Source organism: Bos grunniens, chromosome X, assembly GCF_055505025.1.
Source record: "Bos grunniens cultivar Pamir isolate PY7600 chromosome X, Bosgru_T2T1.0, whole genome shotgun sequence".
Classification (NCBI taxonomy): Eukaryota; Metazoa; Chordata; class Mammalia; order Artiodactyla; family Bovidae; genus Bos; species Bos grunniens.
In genome coordinates, this window is record NC_141194.1 from 16647372 (window position 1) to 16667051 (window position 19680).

Below are 19680 nucleotides of genomic sequence, written 5' to 3' on the forward strand. Positions count from 1 at the left end.
AACCTTTCCCTTGTCAGCATGAGACCTGGACCCACAGCCCAGCCAAAAGAGAAGGCCCATTGATGACCCAGCACCTTCAGGACACCATTTCCCCTGCAGTTCTGGGACACTAAAACCCTTTAAAAAGTCAGTCAGGGCGTAAAGTGGAAGGAGGGCAAGAGGAAGGATGGAAAGAAAGAGACAGTAGAGAAGGAAGCAAGTCTCCGAGGGTTTTACCTTTCCCTGTGTATATCCCGTTCTCTCATGCCTGAGCACTGAACCAGGATTCATCATCTCCAAATGGCACAGTGCAACAGGTACACGCTGTGGAACAGCAAAGTCCCACCGGCAGTCTCCTTCAGAGACATCTCCCTCTCTCCCCGTCCCTGTGTCACTTACAGACACACACAGCACATATGGCACAGAAGGGATGACAAGCCATGTGAGCAGTTTCTTGAACTAAAATTGAAAGCAAACACAGGGATGGCACGCACCTTGCCAGTGCACATGCAGTAATTGACCCTCATGGACGTATCGTCATTATCATCAGCATGGGCCATTCCAGTCACATGGAGGCTATGGAAACAAAGAACCGATGTGGAATGTCACCCTGCCTGCAATCTGGTTTCCTTAAATGATAAAAAGGAAAACGGTGTCCATCCCATCTTTATTTATAATATCAAGATTATGGAAGCAACCTAATGCTCAAATGGTAGGGAAATGGTTCCATAAGCTAGGATTCAGGAACTCACATATTCAGCTACTACAAACACCAGCTTTGGAGATGATTATGGCATAGAAAAAAAAAACAGGATGTACAATTATATATACTACATATATTAATATTATCTACAAGTATATAGTAAAAAGTTTAAAGATATATAAGATATATATGTTGGTGTTGTTTAGTAGCTAAGTTGTGTCTGACTCTTTGCAACCCCATGGACTGTAGCCCACCAGGCTCCTCTGTTGACAGGATTTCTCAAGCAAGAATACTGGAGTGGGTTGCCATTTCCCTCTCCAGGGCATCTTCCGGACCTAGGGATCAAAGTCACATCTCCCGCATTGGCAGATGGATGCTTTACCACTGAGCCACTAGGGAAGCCCCTAAAAAGACACACACAAAGATACAATGAAAGTGCTTGTATTGGAGTACTGTATGAGCACTCAATTTAAATTGTCCTGCTTCCTATTTTCTGAACTCTATTATAGAGTTACTATTTATAACAAAAAAACTTTTCAGGGTTACAGAATGCTGGAACTAGAAGAAGACATATCCATCCTAGAATCTGCCTCTCCCCTCAGTCAGGGATGGAGCCCCCTGCACCACTGTTGGAGAAGAGGTTATCCTTTAAGACGACTGTCCTCACTGGCAGCGAACCGGTTGCCCAGTGTCTGCGGTGGAGCGGGAGCCATTTCTACACATCCTCACGTGGCCATCTTGACCTTAGAGGACACTAATACACAATGGCTTCATCCACGAAGGAGGTGTTGCTCTCAGCTGAAGATGCTGAGGCAGGGGCAGTACCCTATGGGGAAGGTTTATGGGAAGAACTGGGAGGGCTGTGAGACATGCCGGATTTCAGGAGAGAAAGGGGCTTGCGGGAGAGAATGTGGGCCTAGCGGGGAGGAGACCACAGAGTGGCGGGAGAGAACGGGGGGGAGGGGGGGGAGGGGAGAGAGGGTTTGAAGGGGAGAAAGTTGGGGGAGAGTTAGGGGACGGGGAGGACGAAGAGTGGGAAGAAAGGGAGCAGAAGGAGGAAGGAAGCGGGGTAAGAAGGCGAAGCACAAACAGAGGGTAAGGGGAGGTCCCCTTAGGAGGAGAGAAGGTGTGGACAGAGGGACCTGGAGGAGAATGGGACAGGGATGGGAGAGACGAGGTGGGGGGGCAGAGTGGGGGAGGCTGTGGGGAAGAGAGAAGGAAAGAAGTGGAGGGGGCAACAAAAGAGGCCTGAAGGGAAACGGGGAATGAGCAGGAGGTGAGTCTCGAATGGGTGGGTGGGCAGTGAGGGGAGAGAGAGGGCCGAGGGAAGAGAAAGGCTGGGGAGAGATGAGAGTGGGGTACAGAGAAGGTGTGGGGAGGGCTGGGGGAGAGAAGGAAAGGCGACCCAGTGAGGGGGAGAGCAAGAGAGGAGAGGAAGAGAAGAGAAAGGGTGGGAGGGTGGAGAGAGGGAGCCCAAGCACATAGCAGCCACAGTCCCCTGCCCCTTCCCCGACATCACTTGGCTCCGGCGGTTAACTCGTCCGGCCAGGCGGTGGCTGATTTTCACAATGTCTTCATTTCTTCCTCCATTTAAAAACCCACAGGTTCCCTAAAAGACCCAGACAATGTCACAACTGCACCCTGCCCCCACGGCGCGCTATCATCAACCCCTCCAAGTGCCCCCAGTCACATCCACGCTTTTTAAGTGGTGCCAACTCAAAAGGAGAAACCAAGTTCAGTTAGACAACTCTGGGTCTCAAAAGGTAAAAATAGCCGTGACTCACTCAGAAGCATAAGGGTGCCCAGCAAAGCCAGGAGCTGTCCCTCAGGGGGGTGGGGGGGGGGCGGGCTCATCTTTGACAGCTCTAGCACCACACCTCACACCCATCATCCCTTGGTCAAGACAGCCAGGAAGTGCGGGCAATGGGGCACCTTCGCGCATCTGCATTTATAGTACCTGCCCCAAGAGTGGCCCCCAGGCACCCCATCCCAGGGGCAGGGCTACACCCCAGTCAGGACTGTCCCAGCACCCAGCATTCACCTGGCACCAAGGAGGCCCTCCTTAAGAACTCACACGGGACTGGAACCAGGCACTCCCTCCCCTCACAGATGTGGGCACACACCACGCACTCGTGTGTCTCCAGGGTGACACCAACTCCAGGGGACTCAGAGTCACCATATGGGAACCCGGAATTGGGATTTAACTGGGCGAGCACGTAAACTACCCAAGCAGAAGAAGGCAGCATCCAGAAGGGCCTGCCATAGAAGATGCAGATCCACAGAGAGGCTGGCTACGGGGTGGGGAAAGCAAGCCAGAGCAGACCTTCCTAGCGCTCACCCAAAACAAGGTTCAAGCACCTCCTTCTAGCCCCAGGCACAAAAAGGAGAACTAGCTGGAATAATTAGAGAGGACACTAAGCTAATTAAAGACTTTTCACCTGGGGAGTGGGTATGCGATGGATAAAACTGGTGCAGCCCCAGAGGACCAGACCTAGAACTGGGCCCCAAGTTTTCTAAGTCTAGAGGAGTCCAGAAAAATCCAGCAAAAACACCAGGGCTGATGTTTGAGCACTAACTGTTAAGAAGTGGAAGTTTAAAGACCCAGTATTTTCAACTGTCTATATATGCTACACTTGGGTGCTTAAGGGCTTAGATTTGTTATGCAAAATGAGTAATTAATCAGCACTGAAATATTTATAGTCTTTCATCCAAGACACTAAGGAAGAAACAGCAGTGTGAACTGAACAGCACTCATCTTGCTCTCTATCCCCTGCGTCTAGGCACAGACCAGCCTCCTGCAGTGGCCCCACCACTTCCCTGGCCGCTGTAAGGAAATAAGCGAAGGCCTTTACAGAGCTTTTCTTGCCAAGTGAATACTGCTCAGGGAGGACAAATATCCCAGGATTTTTTTGTTATCAGTGTTTTTTCCTCCTGAGCCTAACTATAAGCATAGTTTACCAGTGAGGTAAGGCCCACAAGCTGCATTTTGCTTTGCTTAAGTGCCCCCTAATGTGAACTACAGGACTGCCTGTAAGGTATTTATCCATAAAATAATGATCGAGTTGAAAAACAAGCGCTTATCACCAACCAGTTGCCAGTGTACCTTTGCCAGCTGAAGAGACATAAGCAAAGAAATGTGGCATTCCATCAAACCCCCACGTGTGGATTCCAGAGACCAGTCTGGAACCACAGTGTATTCTCCCATGACTGAAATACTCTTAATGGACCCCAGTAATTGCAAAGGAAGTTGCCCAAGCCACTGACTCACAAGTGCTTCAGGATACAGAAGGTAAGTCGCAATTCTCCCACAGGATGAAAGAGATGGATCCAAGGGAGCTGCCTGGAGGGACAAAGCAAAACTGAAGTACCCCACCCCCCAAAGAAAATATCAGCAAAAACCATTATAAAAAACAACAAAACCATACTTTCTCTTTTCCTGTATTTCTTTGGAATCTTAGCTGGGATCCTTGGGCTTCTACCAAGTGTTCCACTGAAACAGCTGCGTGGTCCAAGAACACCCCTCCAGGGGATGGGGCATGGACTCTAACCTTCCAGTCACAAACTTACAGGGAGGAGTGATGAAGAGTTTTCGAAACAGACAGCAGCACTGGTTGCACAACGCCGTGAATGCACTTCATGCCACGAAGCTGTGCACTCACAAATGGTTAAAATGGCAAATTCTGTTAAATATGTTACACCATAATTTCACAAATAACATGATATACAGACACTGAATTGCATGCTTTAGATGGGTGACCTATATGATATGTGAATAATATCTCAATAAGGCTGTTTTTAAAAAACTTCTCAAGGAAACAGGCTGTAGAAAGCTCCTCACATTGCTGGGGGGGGCAGCAGGGCTGGGGGGAGGGGAGATCAGTAGCCTGATATTTACTGAGCACCGATACAGGTGGCTGGTTCTCTCTCAGTGAAAGAGAGCTGGGTTCTGCACCTGGGGGCCCAGGTCACATTGCCTCTTGGAGCCTCAGTTCCACATCTGATGGTGTGGTCGATGGCTGCCAAAGGCCCCACCAGCACTCCAGAACCAGGCACCAATAGGTGGGCAGCAGCAGGACCATTATCTGTCACCTGGCATCTAAGAACATCCCAGCAGGAAGGCAAAACATCAGAGGAGCCACACATGGGAGAGGGAAGTTCAACAACTTCACAATCCAGGTAAGGATAGAAGCAGGGTAAGCTGTGTGAAGACACTTTCCACTCAAAGGACAAAACAGTGACGAAGTGCCAAAGTCCTGCTCTCCATCGACTTCTTGGTCCATTCATAAAACAAAGGCTGTGGCCAGAGAGGAAAATCTTAGGTTCCAGAGCGGCTAGGATGAAGGAAGGGAACAGTGTTTGACCATCTGTGTAACACCCAGAGCTGGCCTCCCCAGCACTTGGGGCCGAATAAGTGTGGAGGAGACTGTGGTGCGCTGCAGGAGGTGAAGCAGCATCTCTGGCCTCTGCCCACCAGATGCCAGCAGGCTGGCTTCCCCCACCAGCTGCCACCCCCAGACACTGCCAAATGTCCCCCCACGGGTTGGGGGCAGAATTGCCCCTGGTTGAGAACCACTGCCAGAGAGAACTTGCTATCTTAAACTTGTAGCTCTTTGTTGAAGCCATGTGACACATGCGGCATTACTGTTCTTCACCCGCTGCTGTGCAGGCCACTGGGAACTGTCAGCAAATAGACCTTGTCAGCACCCTGTGCCTGAGGGATTTTATAGAACTGCACACATACTCCTGGCAGCCAATAGCCTCAGAGAATTTCAAGTAGTAGCTGCACTTGGGTGAGAGGGTTATTCATTTATTCATTCGTTCACTAACATATGGCACTTACCCTATGCCAGGCAATGAGCCAGGATGATGCAGTTGGGGACACCCAGCTAGAGATGAACAGACTTAACACAAGATGAAGTGTTGTAAAACAACCTTTGGAGCAGGCCTCAAAAGAGGAATAAAAGGGTGGTAGGCTGAATAATACTCCACCAAAGAGGTCCACATCCTAATCCCCAGAACCCATGAGTATGCTACCTTCCATGGCAAAGGGGCTTGGCAGATGTGATTAAGTTAAGGATCTTGAGATGGGTAGGGTATCCTCAATTATCTAGGTGGGCACAGTATAATACAACAGTACTTATAAAATGAAGGCAGGAGGGTCAGAGAAAGAGAGGAGGAAACATGAGGACAGAAGCAGAGGTGAGAGTGATGCGGCCACAAGCCAAGGAATGCAGGCTGTCTTTAGAAGCTGGAAAAAGCAGGGGAATGATTTCATTTCTCAATACTGAGTCATAACTCCAGGAGAGGTTTGTTCCAAACTAGGAGCACATTCTCCTCCTTCTCTGAGGTCCTGTATCAGTTATAATGCCATATTATTTTATGACCAGAGCGCCCACAAACCCATGTACTCTGGACCTCAGCCTTCTCATCTGCAAGGCAATGAGGTTCTACACTTGACCTTGACCATGCATCAAAACCCCTGGAGGGCTCATTAATGCATTAATGCTCTCGCCTTCCTGACTCAGTGAGGGCCAGAGAACTGGTATTTCAAACAGGATCCCAGGAGGCTGAAGCTGCTGACTGGGGGACCACACTCTGAGTACCATTGTATGAGAGATCCTCCTCCTCTCACATTGAAAGGATTCCAGTACTTTCCTGCATTCCATCTCTCCCATTAACAGCTGTGCTGCTTCTTGGTTTTCAGCAGCTTACTCTATCCCTCCGGAATGATTCCAGGTGGAGTGTGCAAGTTGTTCACTCTGTAAAGGCTAAACAACAGCCCCTAGATGGGCTGATATTAAGGAAGTCACCCCCAAATATACCTAGATGGCTCTTATCTCCCCACCACCAAGTCCTACTCTCCGCCCCCACTCATCACGTAGTTGACAAGACCACTCAGTATCAAGTGAGAACACAGATGAAGCAGGAACTTGTCCAAACCACCAAAGTCACCCAATGTCCCTGGGTCCTGGCTTCTAGGACCAACTCTGGCTTCTTCACCAATCCCAGCCTTACTCTGGTTTTCCCCGCTTCTAAGTAAGGTTACTAAGGCACCCAATCAGGACTCACTCCTGCTTCCTAACAGCTCCTAATCCAGAGGAAACCTCTCTCACTGCGATACCCCTGGCATGCCCACAGTGCAGGGCTGTTCCACTGCAGGTGGTCCTGGGGGTGAAGGAGAGGAGGGCAGTGATGGTTCCTATCCAACTTTCAGATTTCAACTCAATCTCCTCAAAGATGCTGTCCTTAACCCTCCACAACCTAATTCAGATCCCACCTCTCTAATCTCCTTTCACAAGACCTACCAGGGTTTATAATTACATATTGTTGTAAGTATTGGACTCTAGCCTACCTCTCCCACTAGAATGAGAAACCCAAGCTTGCAGGTCTGTGTGCTGTGTGTCTGTTCCTAGCACAATGCTGGGCACAAAGCAGGAGGTCAATAAATATCGGAGGGATAGATGGATAAATAGACAAATACTGACCACTGTGTGCAACTGGCTTTAAAACAATTACAAATACAAATGGTGACCAGAGAATATCAATAACACAGTAAGAACTAGAGCTGTCAGAGAAGAAACAAGCAAGATCTGTGCAACCAGGAGGTAGCTGTGATGGCTAGAAGAGGATAAAGTAAAGGTCATTATAGATAAGAAGTGGAGCCTTCCATCTCTAACTCGAGCCTATTTATTGAACATATTGTATTCATTTCAGCTTTAGTTGATTTAACATAAAGCAGTCTGCTGCTGCTGCTGCTAAGTCGCGTCAGTCGTGTCCGACTCCGTGTGACCCCATAGACGGCAGCCCACCAGGCTCCCCCGTCCCTGGGATACTCCAGGCAAGAACACTGGAGTGAGTTGCCATTTCCTTCTCCAATGCATGAAAGTGAAAAGTGAAAGTGAAGTCGCTCGGTGGTGTCCGACTCTGTGCGACCCCATGGACTGCAGCATACCAGGCTCCTCTGTCCACGGGATTTTCCAGGCAAGAGTACTGGAGTGGGGTGCCATTGCCTTCTCCGTAAAGCAGTCTACCAACACTAATACAATACACTAACGACAGTCCACACTTTGTTGTTACTCTGGGATTCTTTAAACAGAAATCCTTCATGGGGCTTGCAGATCCTCCACAACTCACAGATTTGGGCTGTAATAATATTTGTGCAGTTGTAATTACAAGAGCCTTTCCCTGCATTTACTGAAGGCATCTTCCTGCAAACTCAGATGGCACATTCTGAGTGCACTTTTTAAGAGGCTATTTCACAACTAACTGGCTTCATTTCAGGGTTTGGGATTTGATGCTTTGCAGTTGTTTTTCAGATCAAAGACTATGTAATACAGCTTTATTGTGTTATCCATCATGGGAAAAATCATTATCAGACTCGATAAGAACGGAAGTGTATCAAATTAATAAACTGGACAAATCTTCTGAAAACCGAAGTGATATGGGGAACTGGAAAGGGGGGTGTGCCTGTGTGTACACACACCTGCTTCAGAAACAACATTGTTAGGTGGCTCCGTCAGAAGACATACAGCATCAATTGTTAAATAACTCTGCTTCATCACAAATACACTGCTGAAAAAACTTAGAAAACAGCATGTGATCTTTACCCCCAAAGTACTTTCAGCATCTCAAATCTCACTCTAAACATTTTAATGAATTAAATGACAGTGTCCATTTTACTTTTAGCACTGCTAAGTATTAACACCTGAAATAACTGAAAATCACTTTCAGCGCCCCCTCTCCCTTTTGTAATGATTACAGTAAAAAAGATTAAACCTTAAAGGGCTATAAACTGCAGAAGCACTTTCTATTTTCTTAGGAGGTTCTGGATAATGAAAATAGTTCAGACTTGAAAGATAAATTACAGGTCTGTTTCTTAAAAAGAACTCAGTCCTCTTCCCACTGAGATACAGAAAACACAGTCCAGCCATGAAAGAAGATGCTTGGATCAAACATCTTTGTGTGTGTATGTGTGCAATCCTTTAGGTGACCCACCCAAAAGGACAGATGATCAAAATAGCATTTGGGGTTACCTCAGGAGAAACCAATCTGTTGTGAAAGTAATGGGTGATGTTTCAAGTATATACTTTGTTAACGAACTAAATTATCTTATTAGGTGCCAAAGCAAAACAAGAGTGCCAAGCTAAGTGTTTTGCCTTCCACTACACCCTCATTCATTCATTCATTCATTAAATATTTATTTAGGGACTACGCTGTGCCAGGCACCAAAGAAAACAGTGCTGAAGAAAACAGCACAACACAGCAACGTCCCCATGTTCATGGAGCTTACTGTAGGGGACAGAATGTTAAACTCAAATAAATACGTAATAGTGCTATTTTTTTAAAAGTGCTATAGGAGAAAGGGTAACAGAAAGGAACTAAATTAAACTAGGAGTGGTGCAGGGATCAGAGAAGGGCACTAAGAAAAAAGTGACATTGAAGTTGAGAAGCCATCAGATCGTCATCACTTCTGGAAAAGGAAACCCATTTCTGGAAAATGACCACAAATGGGATTTGAACTCTCAGCAACTGCCCGGGTTAAACCTCTCCTTTTCCAGTGCATCTGTCTTCACCACTAACTACTGGCCATTCACTGTCTGACTCACCTACCTAAATACTATGACCTGAACCCAGAAAGGTCTCACTTCATTATGATTTATTAAAATCTACAGTCTTCCTATACTTGGCCTAGAAACACCTCAAAGTAATGTGCCAGAGGCATGAAAAACAGACTGCCTACCACCAAGAATATTACCTGGGTGGCCCAAACGTTTAATAGCCCTGGCAATCTCAAGTCCATTGCCCAATAAAGTGCCAGTTCGTCTGGGCAACGTGGCTTCAATACTCTGGGGTCTATACCAGATGGGACCCAGGGGACCTAACAGTTTGTTGGCTACTTAGAACTGATCTTTGACCAGTAAATCAAGGACTATATCACCCTTTCCAGTTCCCCAACCCTGCAGACTTAGAGGGTGTGGGAAGTGGCCTTTGAGCATCACCAAGCAGAGAGCTTGCCAGACTGGAGGGAGGCAGGCTGGCAGAGAGGGGTCAGGGCTGGGAGGAAGAGGGACGTCAAGGGAGGCGGGTCAAGGCGCTACAGACCCTAGGACTGCACGCCAGCCCGGGTAATGGGGCGTTTCCCGCCACCCCCCACCACCACGTCAGCCCCCGGCAAAGGCACCCGGGCCCCCGCCGCCTCTGCAGCGGGGCCAGGCGGGAACCGCAAGCGGCGCGCAGGGCCGGAGCCCACCAGCTCCTTGTACCCCCGCCCTCAGCGCAAGGAAGGCGCGCTGGGGGCGAGAAAATGGCCAAGACAAAACTCTCCCCGCCCACCCGAAAAGCCAACCACACCCCCTGCATCCCTCCACGCCAGCCGCCCCGGGCCGGCCCCCGCGCTCCTCCACCCAGGCCCCCGCGGGGTTCCAGTGGGCGCCCGGCGGGCTCGGCAGGGACGCGGGCGCGAGTGGGAGTGAACAGGAGCGCGCGAGGCAGGCAGGGTGCCCACCCCGGTGTCACTCGCCGGGGCCCTGCCCCTAGGGCGCCCTCCTCAGCTCCACAGTCCCGGGACAGGCGCGCCGCCCCAGGCTGCGGTGAGCACCCGTTCGCCCCCCACTCACCCATTGGCGTCGAGCCGGGCCGGGCCGCCGAGGCAGCGTGAAAGTTAGCGGAGGCGGACGCGGGGGTCAAGGCGCCGGGACCTGGGCGCGGGATTCGGGGCGCTGGTATATGGGCGCGGGGGTCGGGCGGCTGGGTTGGCTTTTTCCTCTGTAGCGGCGGCCGCGGCGGCTCAAAGCCGCCCGCTGCTGCCTCTGCTGCTGCTGCTGCTGCTGCCCCGGGGCGACTCCTGCTGCTGCTGCATCGCGACCCGCTGCGCCCGGCTGCGCCGGGTTTCCTGCTCCCCGCTAGTGGAAATTGCGAAAAAAAAAAAAAAGCGCCACCCAGCCCAGCGCCCAGCAGTCGCGGCCGCGCAGCCCGCTCTCCCCTCCTCCTCACCACCGCCGCCGCCGCCGCTCCTGCGGCTCCGCCTGCCGGGGACGCGCGGCCGCCAGGGCGGGGGCGGGGCTGGAGGGGCGGGGCCAGTGGGGCGGAGCCTTCGAGGGACCAGGCTGGCGCCCGGGGCGTCTCTGTGACTGCTGCGCTCCGGCGCCCCCCTCACCGCCTGCTGGGGAGGGACCCAGCTCTGCGAGGCTGCCCCCCACCCTTGGCGGCTCCGCTAACGCCCCGGGAAATGCCGCGAGACTCCTCGAGACCAGAGGAGGGGAGGAAGGGTCTGAGGGGAGGGGGCGTCCAGGTGGAGGGGCACGTGGAAAGGAGATGGAAAAAGCCGATCCCAAAGGTGCGACGTGAGGTGGAGGACAGGTTGGGGGAGGGGAGACCGTGGGCAGGTGAGGGGCTGAACACCTGCTGAGGGTGATGACAGGTAATCCTGGGGTGTCGCGGCAACCCAGAAGGCTTCACAGAGGGGGCTGTTAGGAAGGAGAAGGGGTTTATTCTACGGAGGGAGAGAAACGCTGTTTCCCTTCAGTGCAGCGTGGGAACGGCAGGCCAGGCGCGAGTTCGGCTTGTAGGAGGTGGTGGGATGGAGATGCAGAAAGAGAAGTGAAGCCAGAGGGCTGCATCGCCACACACCGACCCTCATACGGACTCCTAACCCAGCACCCCCCTGCCTGAGTCAGGTGGGATTCACTGCTCAGCAATGTTCCCAGGTTTTCATGTTCCCAGGAATCCACTGAGCCAATTCCCCACCAACAGGCAACGTTGTGCCATACTGAGCTGATCCCCAGATCAGGGCAGCCTACCCTTGAGTGGGCACTAAAATGAAAACAGTGAATTTATGTGAGTTCACAGGTAACTCACAAGCTCCTTCTGGAGTCCTTTCACTACCACACCTTTCACCATACTCTGACATCCACCACATTCATTTACCAACTCGTTATTTCCTTTTCCCTTTCCACCATCTGGTGGTAGGAAGAGATAGTGAAATAGATGGGAGACATTCAGGAAGAGAGAAAATAAAGACAATAAAGAAACTACATTCAAAGAAACTAAATAATTGACCACTGAAAAATGGAGGAGACCGAGGGTTAGTGGATCCACAAGTGACAGAAACAGACCCCTTACCAAATACAGGCTTGTCTTCATGCTCAGCAGTAATGCTGGGGCTGCTCTGGTAAATCGGTTACATCCCGGGATTTCTACAGAAAGATGTACTTAGAACCATTTCATTCGCTTAAAACAAACCAAAAAACCCTTCCAAGTCAGGGTCTTACCGACAAGAAATCAGTAGCTTCATCTTTCTAATACTTTCTGTGTATATCAGAGCAATCTAGACAAGAGACTAATCAAGGAGAAGACCCATCCAACACAGCTGCTTAGAAGTGGTAGTGACATCAGTGACAGACTCCTATGAAAGGGATTAAAGAACATGGAAGTTAAGAATCTGAAGTGTTGAAGGCACAGATGAATGTTCAATTAGACCTGCTCCAGGCACCATGGCATCTCACTCATTGCATGCCTTGGCATATCAGGGCGATGAGACCTTTTGATATGATCTTAGAGTTGACAAAACACTGAAACTCATAAAGCCTGGCTAAAACTCAGTTACTGGGAATTTTCTTGAACCCTACCCTTAAACAGCAAACTGGTGGTTGAACTCTGTAGGGCTGAAAAAAAAAAAAAAAACACAGCAGTGTGTCTTATGCCCTGCTTAATTTTATTCACTTCTGTCCTACTTAGAGAAGACAGTCTTTACTTCTCCCAGGTTCACACAGGCAAAGACAGATGACCTGAACTTTTGTGGCTTGTTTTGGTTCTGGTCTATTTCAAGACATGTTTGCCTTCTTGAACCAGAGTCCTGTGTTCTAGGTACGTCAAGACAGACTCCTTGGTCTAGGTATGTTTCCTGCATGAACAAATTTGTCATTTTATCACAGAAGAAAAACTGATAGCAAGACAACGTTTTTGAAAATTCCTGACCTGTGCTCTAATTTTAATGCCTTAAGTAAACTAAGTTGTATCAGTTCTATCCATAACACTATAGACTTTTTCCATTTTGAATTGCTCTAAATTACAAAGATGGACATACTTTCCCTTTCAAACACACCTATTGTTTGGTTCTTCTAAATTGTCCCTATTGTCCTTTTATTTCTCCTTTGAGAAACTTTTGTTGACTAGCATAAGGGAAGTTAAAATCAAGATTTGAATCCAGCTGCTGACAAGAGTAGATATGTAATTTCTCATCCTGCCTCCCTCTTACAAGAGTATTTTTTAACAGAATAGTTAGTGCACTATTTCAAATTATGTCAGTTCATCCCATGAAGATGACTAGAGAAATACAATCAGATTTCATACCACATCTTTGTCCCACTGAACTCCCATTTCTACCAGGATAGATGATGCATTTGGGGGAATGGGGAGTAGCTGAACTGTCACACATAGACTGAAAAGGCCCCATTGTGTCGCTCGGTGGTGGTAACATTTTGGGTGCAGTAGAAGGCATTGAGCCTCTGCCCATGGAGTGCTCACAGCCTGTCCTGCTCACACTCTTGGACTTGACATCTGTAATTTGCATGTGATGAATGATACTTTGCTTTGATAACCTTTAATATCAACTTTACATTAAATATAACTTACATGCAGAGTGCTTTACAAAAGACAGTCATTATCCTGTGCTTCTGATGAGGTTTATGGAGAGATATAAAAACTTCATGGTGCCAGAAAATAGGAAGTGGTCAATAAAAATGATGGGGCAAGTCAAAAGGGCTCCAAAAGAGCTCCCAAAGGCCAAAGCTGGAACAGTCCAAGTAACAAAAGAAATAACAATTTTATTGGATTATGACCCAAAGAATAAAAGTCTTATCTTTAAGTCCCTAAGGATATAAATAACAGACAAAATAAGTAAATATGTCAGAGAGAGTGGCCAAATCTTCCTTACTGAGGAATTCCAATTAATAAACGGAAAGAAATGCGGGAAAGAGAAAATCACCATTGAGAACACCACATTAACATTTACAGTGAACACAACACCCCTCAAATTCTCAAAAGAGCAGGTACAGGTTTAAGAAAGAACCCTGTAGATAGCATGGTAAGCAAGCAGTCAGAGTTCTGTGCTCACATTTTTTTTTCTTTTTTTTTTTTTTTGTTATTTTTTTCTTTTTTTTTCCCTACACTCACATTTTTGAGGTAGGCTTTTCCCGCCTTCCTTTGCATCATGCACGCTGGGTTAAAGGTCACCTGCCCAGATCAAGTCACAGAAATAACTTCTCTCTCTATGTGGCTGACTCCACTTGATAACCACGCATAGATTGACCCATTCATTGCCCATTTTATCTTTTTCATTGAATTATTTGCAACAAATCTAACAAAATTGGTTTTATCAGCTCTACAAAGATAAAAACTACTCAGAGAAGCAGATCATTTATAAAACTGAACCATGATTGGAACTTCCCTTGGGGTCCGCTGGCTAAGACTCCACGCTCCCAATGCAGGGGGCCTGGGTTCAATCTCTGGTCAGAGACCTAGATCCCACATGCCTCAACTAAGAATTCGCAATGCTGCAACTAAAGATCCTGCGTACCACAACTAAGACACGACATAGCCAAATAAATATTTTTTAACAAAAACTAAACTATGATTATTTTTTACAAAGTTTGTAGGAAAGGCTTGCTTTGTCAAAGAATACACAAGAAAGTAAAGGGAAACACAAAGGAAGTAAGTAGGAGATGAAATGTGCTGTCCCATCAGGCTATAACAGGAATAGGTGTCCTTGTTAACAGATCCAAAGAATGCCTGCTTAACTGACTTCAAAGTTGATCAGTGAGAGGAACTTGTATCTGAAACACACAAGAGGAGCCCCATTGTAGACTAATTTGCCAAGAACATTTTCCATCCCTTTCACAGCATCACTTTGTCTAAGAAAATAGCAAATTGGGAAGACAGTCCTAGGAGATTAACACACAATATGGTTTCCACTATTTTCTTCCTACTCTACCTGGCCCCCTTTCCCCCAAGATTACAAGGGGTTCTGTGTAAAGAAGGGCATTTTCACAATTAAAAAGTAAATCAAGTGACATTCCCCAAAAAGTTCCAAAGGCACTTGGCATTAATTTAAGATCATGTGTGTGAAATATACATTGTAATAAATATATACAACTTTAAATAGAGTAATTGGAGTTTGACATCAGAATAAATCATCCTGACAGGGCAATTTTTTATAATGGGAGCTAATCAACAATAGGGGCTTCCCCAGTGGCTCAGTGGTAAAGAACCCCCCTGCCAATGCAGGAGGCACAAGAGGCACAGGTTCAATCCCTGGGTTGTGAAGATCGCCTGGAGGAGGAAATGGCAACCCACTCCAATATTCTTGCCTGGGAAACTCCATGGACAGAGGAGCCTGGCAGGCTACAGTCCACTGGGTCGCAAAAGAGTCAAGACATGACTGAGCAACTGAGCACACACACATATAGGGAACACAGATGAGGATATGAAAGAAAGATTTTGTTAGCTGGTTTGGAGTAGATGAAAAGATGAACCAAGTGCAGGAGGAAGTCATTGGGGATGAGGAGAAGATTCTGAGTTCAAATTGGAATACAAAAGGGAATGAAGCAGTCACCCACGCTACAGCATAGGTGATCCTTGAAAACATCATGCTAAGTGAAAGAAGTCAGATGTAAAAGGACATACAATCATGTGATTCCATTTACAAGAAATGTCCAGAACAAACAAGTCTAAAGAGACAGAAAGATGATGAGGGGCTGGAGGAATTGGGGAGTGACTACTAATGGGTACAGAGTTTCCTTTGGAAGTGACAAAAATGTTTTGAAATTGATTGTGGTCATAGTTGGACTTAGATGGGAATACCAAACCACATTACCTGCCTCCTGAGAAACCTGTATGCAGAACAAGCAACAGTTAGAACTGTACATGGAACAACAGACTAGTTCAAAGCTGGGAAAGGAGTATGACAAAGCTGTATATTGTCACCCTGCTTATTTAGCTTATATGCAGAGTACATCATATGAAATGTCAGGTTGGATGAATCAGAAGCTGGAATCAAGATTGCCAGGAGAAATATCAACAAGCTCAGATATGCAGATGATACCACCCTAATGGCAGAAAGTGAAGAGGAACCTTGATGTGAAGATGTGATGTGATGTGAACCAGAAAGTGAAGAGCCTCTTGATGATGGTGAAAGAGGAGAGCGAAAAAGCTGGTTTGAAACTCAACATTCAAAAGACTAAGATCATGGCATCCAGTCCCATCACTTCATGGCAAACAGAAGGGGAAACAATGGATACAGTGACAGACTTTATTTTTCTGGGCTCCAAAATCACTGCAGATGGCAACTGCAGCCCTGAAATTAAAAGACGCTTACTCCTTGGAAGAAAAGCTATGACCAACCTAGACAGAATATTAAAAAGCAGAGACACTACCGACAAAGGTCCGTCTAGTCAAAGCTACGGTTTTTCTAGTAGTCATGTATGGGTGTGAGAGTTGGACCATAAAGCCGGCTGAGCACCAAAGAATGGATGCTTTTGAACTGTGGTTTTGGAGAAGACTCTTGAGAGTCTCTTGGACAGCAAGGAGATCAAACCAGTCAATCCTAAGGGAAATGAATCCTGAATACTCATTGGAAGGACTGGTGCTGAAGCTAAAGCGCCAATACTCTCCTGAGAAGAGCCTTCTCATTGGAAAAGACTCATGCTGGGAAAGATTGAGGGCAAGAAGAGAAGGGGGAAACAGAGGATGAGATGGTTGGATGGCATCACCGACTCAATGGACATGAGTTTGAGCAAACTCAGGGAGATGGTGATGGACATGAAGCCTGCTATGCTGTAGTCCATGGGGTCGCAAAGAGTCAGTCACGACTTAGTGACTCAAAAACAACATCTATAATTATTGCACTAAACTCTACAAAGATAATAGAAAACTGTTGGATTATATACTTTAAAATGGGTGAACTGATAGTACATAAACTATATCTCAACAAAGACTGTTTTATATATATAAAAGAGTGATAATGGGGGCAGAGTTTCCGTTTGGGAACAGAAAAAAGTTCCAGAGATGGAGGGAACAATGTGAAGGTGCTGTGCATTCACATTGTTCATCTGAACTGTCCACTTAAAGAGGGTTACAATGGTAAATTTCATGTATATTTTACCACAATAAGAAAAGAAAGTGTTACTGCATTTGTAGAGCCTGATAGGGATGGTTCCCCCTGTGTTTTGTCCTGTCCATTAACAACTCCACATTGCTTCCCAAACAGAACATCAATACTGCAATAACTGCTACCCCATTACCCTCAGCATCACTTCTTCAGGCTTCAGAGAAACCACATCCAGCAGCCTGAGCTGAGGGTGATGAGCCATAGCCACCCACCAGGTTGTCAAGCCCCCAGCGCACACAGCCAACCCAGATGGGTCCTCAAGCCCCAGACACCATAAGACTTAGTGGAAAAGTCTCTGAACTAGGCCCCCAGTTACAGGTATACTTCACTTTATTGCACTTTACTATGCTTCACAGATACTGTGTTTCTTACAAAGTGACAGTTTGTGGCAACCCTGCCTCAACCAACTCTATTGGCCCCATTTTCCCAACAGCATTTGGTCACTTTATGTCTCTGTGTCACATCTGTTGGAGAAGGCACTGGCGACCCACTCCAGTACTCTTGCCTGGAGACTCCCATGGACAGAGGAGCCTGGTAGGCTGCAGTCCATGGGGTCTCAGAGTCAGACACGACTGACGTAACTTAGCAGCAGCAGTCACATCTGTGAAATCATTACAATAACTGAAACTTTTTCATTATTGTTATATTTATTATGGTGATCTTTGATGTTACTAGGACTTGCTGGAAGCTCGATGATGTTTAGCATTTTTTAGAAATAAAGTATTTTTAAGTTAAGTTATGTACTTTTTTAGACATAATGCTATTGCACACTTAATAGACTTTAGGATAGTGTAAATATAATTTTATATGCACTGGGAAACCAAAAAAATGTGTGTAACTCATTTGATTACACTATTCACTTTACTGCTATGGTCTGGAACCCAACTGGCAATATCTCTGAGGTCTGCCTGTAATAAGGTAGCATGAAACCCTTTTCTGGCACAACTTCTTGTTATACAGAGCCCATCAAATCAAGTTCCTCTCCTCAAAAATAATTATAGGCCAGCCAGAGGCAAAAGTGGGAAGTATATCAAGTTCATCTTTGTTTGGCTTTTTGTCTGTTTTTCTTTTTTTCACTTTTTTATTGAAGTATACTTGATTTACAGTGTTGTGTTACTTTTGGGTTTACAGCAAAGTGAGTCAGTTACATGTATTTTTTCAGATTATTTTCTATTACAGGTTATTACAAGATATTGAATACAATTCTCTGGGCTCTGTGGTAGACCCTGTTGTTTATGTATGTTATGTATAGTACAATAGTTTACTAATCCCATACTACTCTAATTTATCCTTCCTCCCACCTCCCCTTCCCCTTTGGTAACCATAAATTTGTTTTCTGTATCTGTGAGTATATTTCTGTAAGTGATGTTGGGAAAGCCAGGCAGCTTCATGTAAATCAATGATATTAAAACACTCCCCTTGCACCACATACAAAAATAAACTCAAAATGGTTTAAAGACCTAAATATAAGACATGACACCATAAAACTCCTAGAAGACAATATAGGCAAACATTCTCCATCATAGCAATAATTTCTTAGATCAGCCTCCCAAGGCAGAAGAGATAAAAACAAAAATAAACAAATGGGACCTAACCAAACTTAACTTTGGCACAGCAAAGAAAACCATCAAGAAAACAAAAATACAACCAGTGGAGTGGGAGAAAATATTTGTAAACAATGCAAACTTCCAAAATACATAAACAGCTCATACAACTCAATATCAACAAAACAACTGAATCAAAAAAAATGGGCAGAAGAACTAAACACACATTTCTCCAAAGAAGACATACAGACCCCACATAAAAAGATGCTCCAACATCACTAATTATTAGAGAAATGCAAATCAAAACCACAATGAGGTGCCACTTCACATGGGTCAGGATGGCTATCATCAAAAAGTCTACAAATAATACATGCTAGAGAGGGTGTAGAGGTGCCACACTGTTGGTGGGAATGTGGATTGATGCAGTCACTAAGGAAAACAGTATGGAGGTTCCTTAAAAGACTAAAGATAGAGCTACCGTAAGATCCAGCAATCCAACTTCTGGGTATATAGTATATATCTGGAAAGGAAAACTCTAATTTGAAAAGATATATGCAGCCCAATGTTCATAGCAGCACTAGTTACACTAGCCAGAATATGGAAACAACCCAAATGCTCATCAACAGACAATTGCTATAAGATGTGAGATTTTAAATATATGTACATATATATATATATATATGTCAAAGACAGATATTGTATTACTTCTATGTGGAATCTAACAAAATATGTCCAATAAGTCTATATACATCTTAAGGTGTGGTTCCCAGCGCAGCGCTGTGGTGGTGCATGGGAAGCTAACCATGCACAGTGTGGACACCTCCCCGGATCTCCCAAATCAGGAACTCCAAGGGGCCCCGGTGATCTGAGTTTGAACCAGTCCTCCAGGGAATTTTGATGCAGCTCAAATCTGAGAACCTCACTGGACCTCAGCATCCTGGAGCCCAGATGACCCGTGATTCTTAGAGATGAGAGGGGGCTCAAGGGAGCTACCAGTGACACACACCTCTGAGCCAGGAAAAGAGATGTGGTGCTTCTTATCATTATGAGAGTAATGCCTGTTCATTTTTTTTTAATTTTTTTGTGATAAATATATAGTATAGAAGGTGAAAATCTTCCATAAGTTCACAGTTTTTGGTTATTATGGAGATAATTGATCATCACTTACCTTCTGATGGAATGTTCCTTTTGGCATTTTCTAAACATGTAATGATACTAAGATATATGAAAATTCCCAAACTATAACTGTTTTTTTTTGAGTTGGTAACTCTCTAGTGCTCTAATGATAG

At 46.2% G+C, this 19680-nt stretch overlaps 1 protein-coding gene across 4 annotated transcripts in view; it reads right to left on the reverse strand.

The window, feature by feature from the left end:
- The window catches only part of SH3KBP1 (SH3 domain containing kinase binding protein 1), a 334366-nt gene extending 323649 nt beyond the window's left edge, over positions 1-10717 (reverse strand). The window contains exon 1 of one of the 4 annotated variants that reach the window (XM_086387406.1): positions 10300-10717. In XM_086387406.1, coding sequence (XP_086243532.1) covers positions 10300-10303 — 4 coding nt within the window. In that variant the 5' untranslated portion in view covers positions 10304-10717. The remainder of the gene's footprint in view (positions 1-10299) is intronic. The other 3 variants (XM_086387410.1, XM_086387408.1, XM_086387415.1) reach the window with 3 other exon arrangements.
- Positions 10718-19680: the final 8963 nt, after the last annotated feature.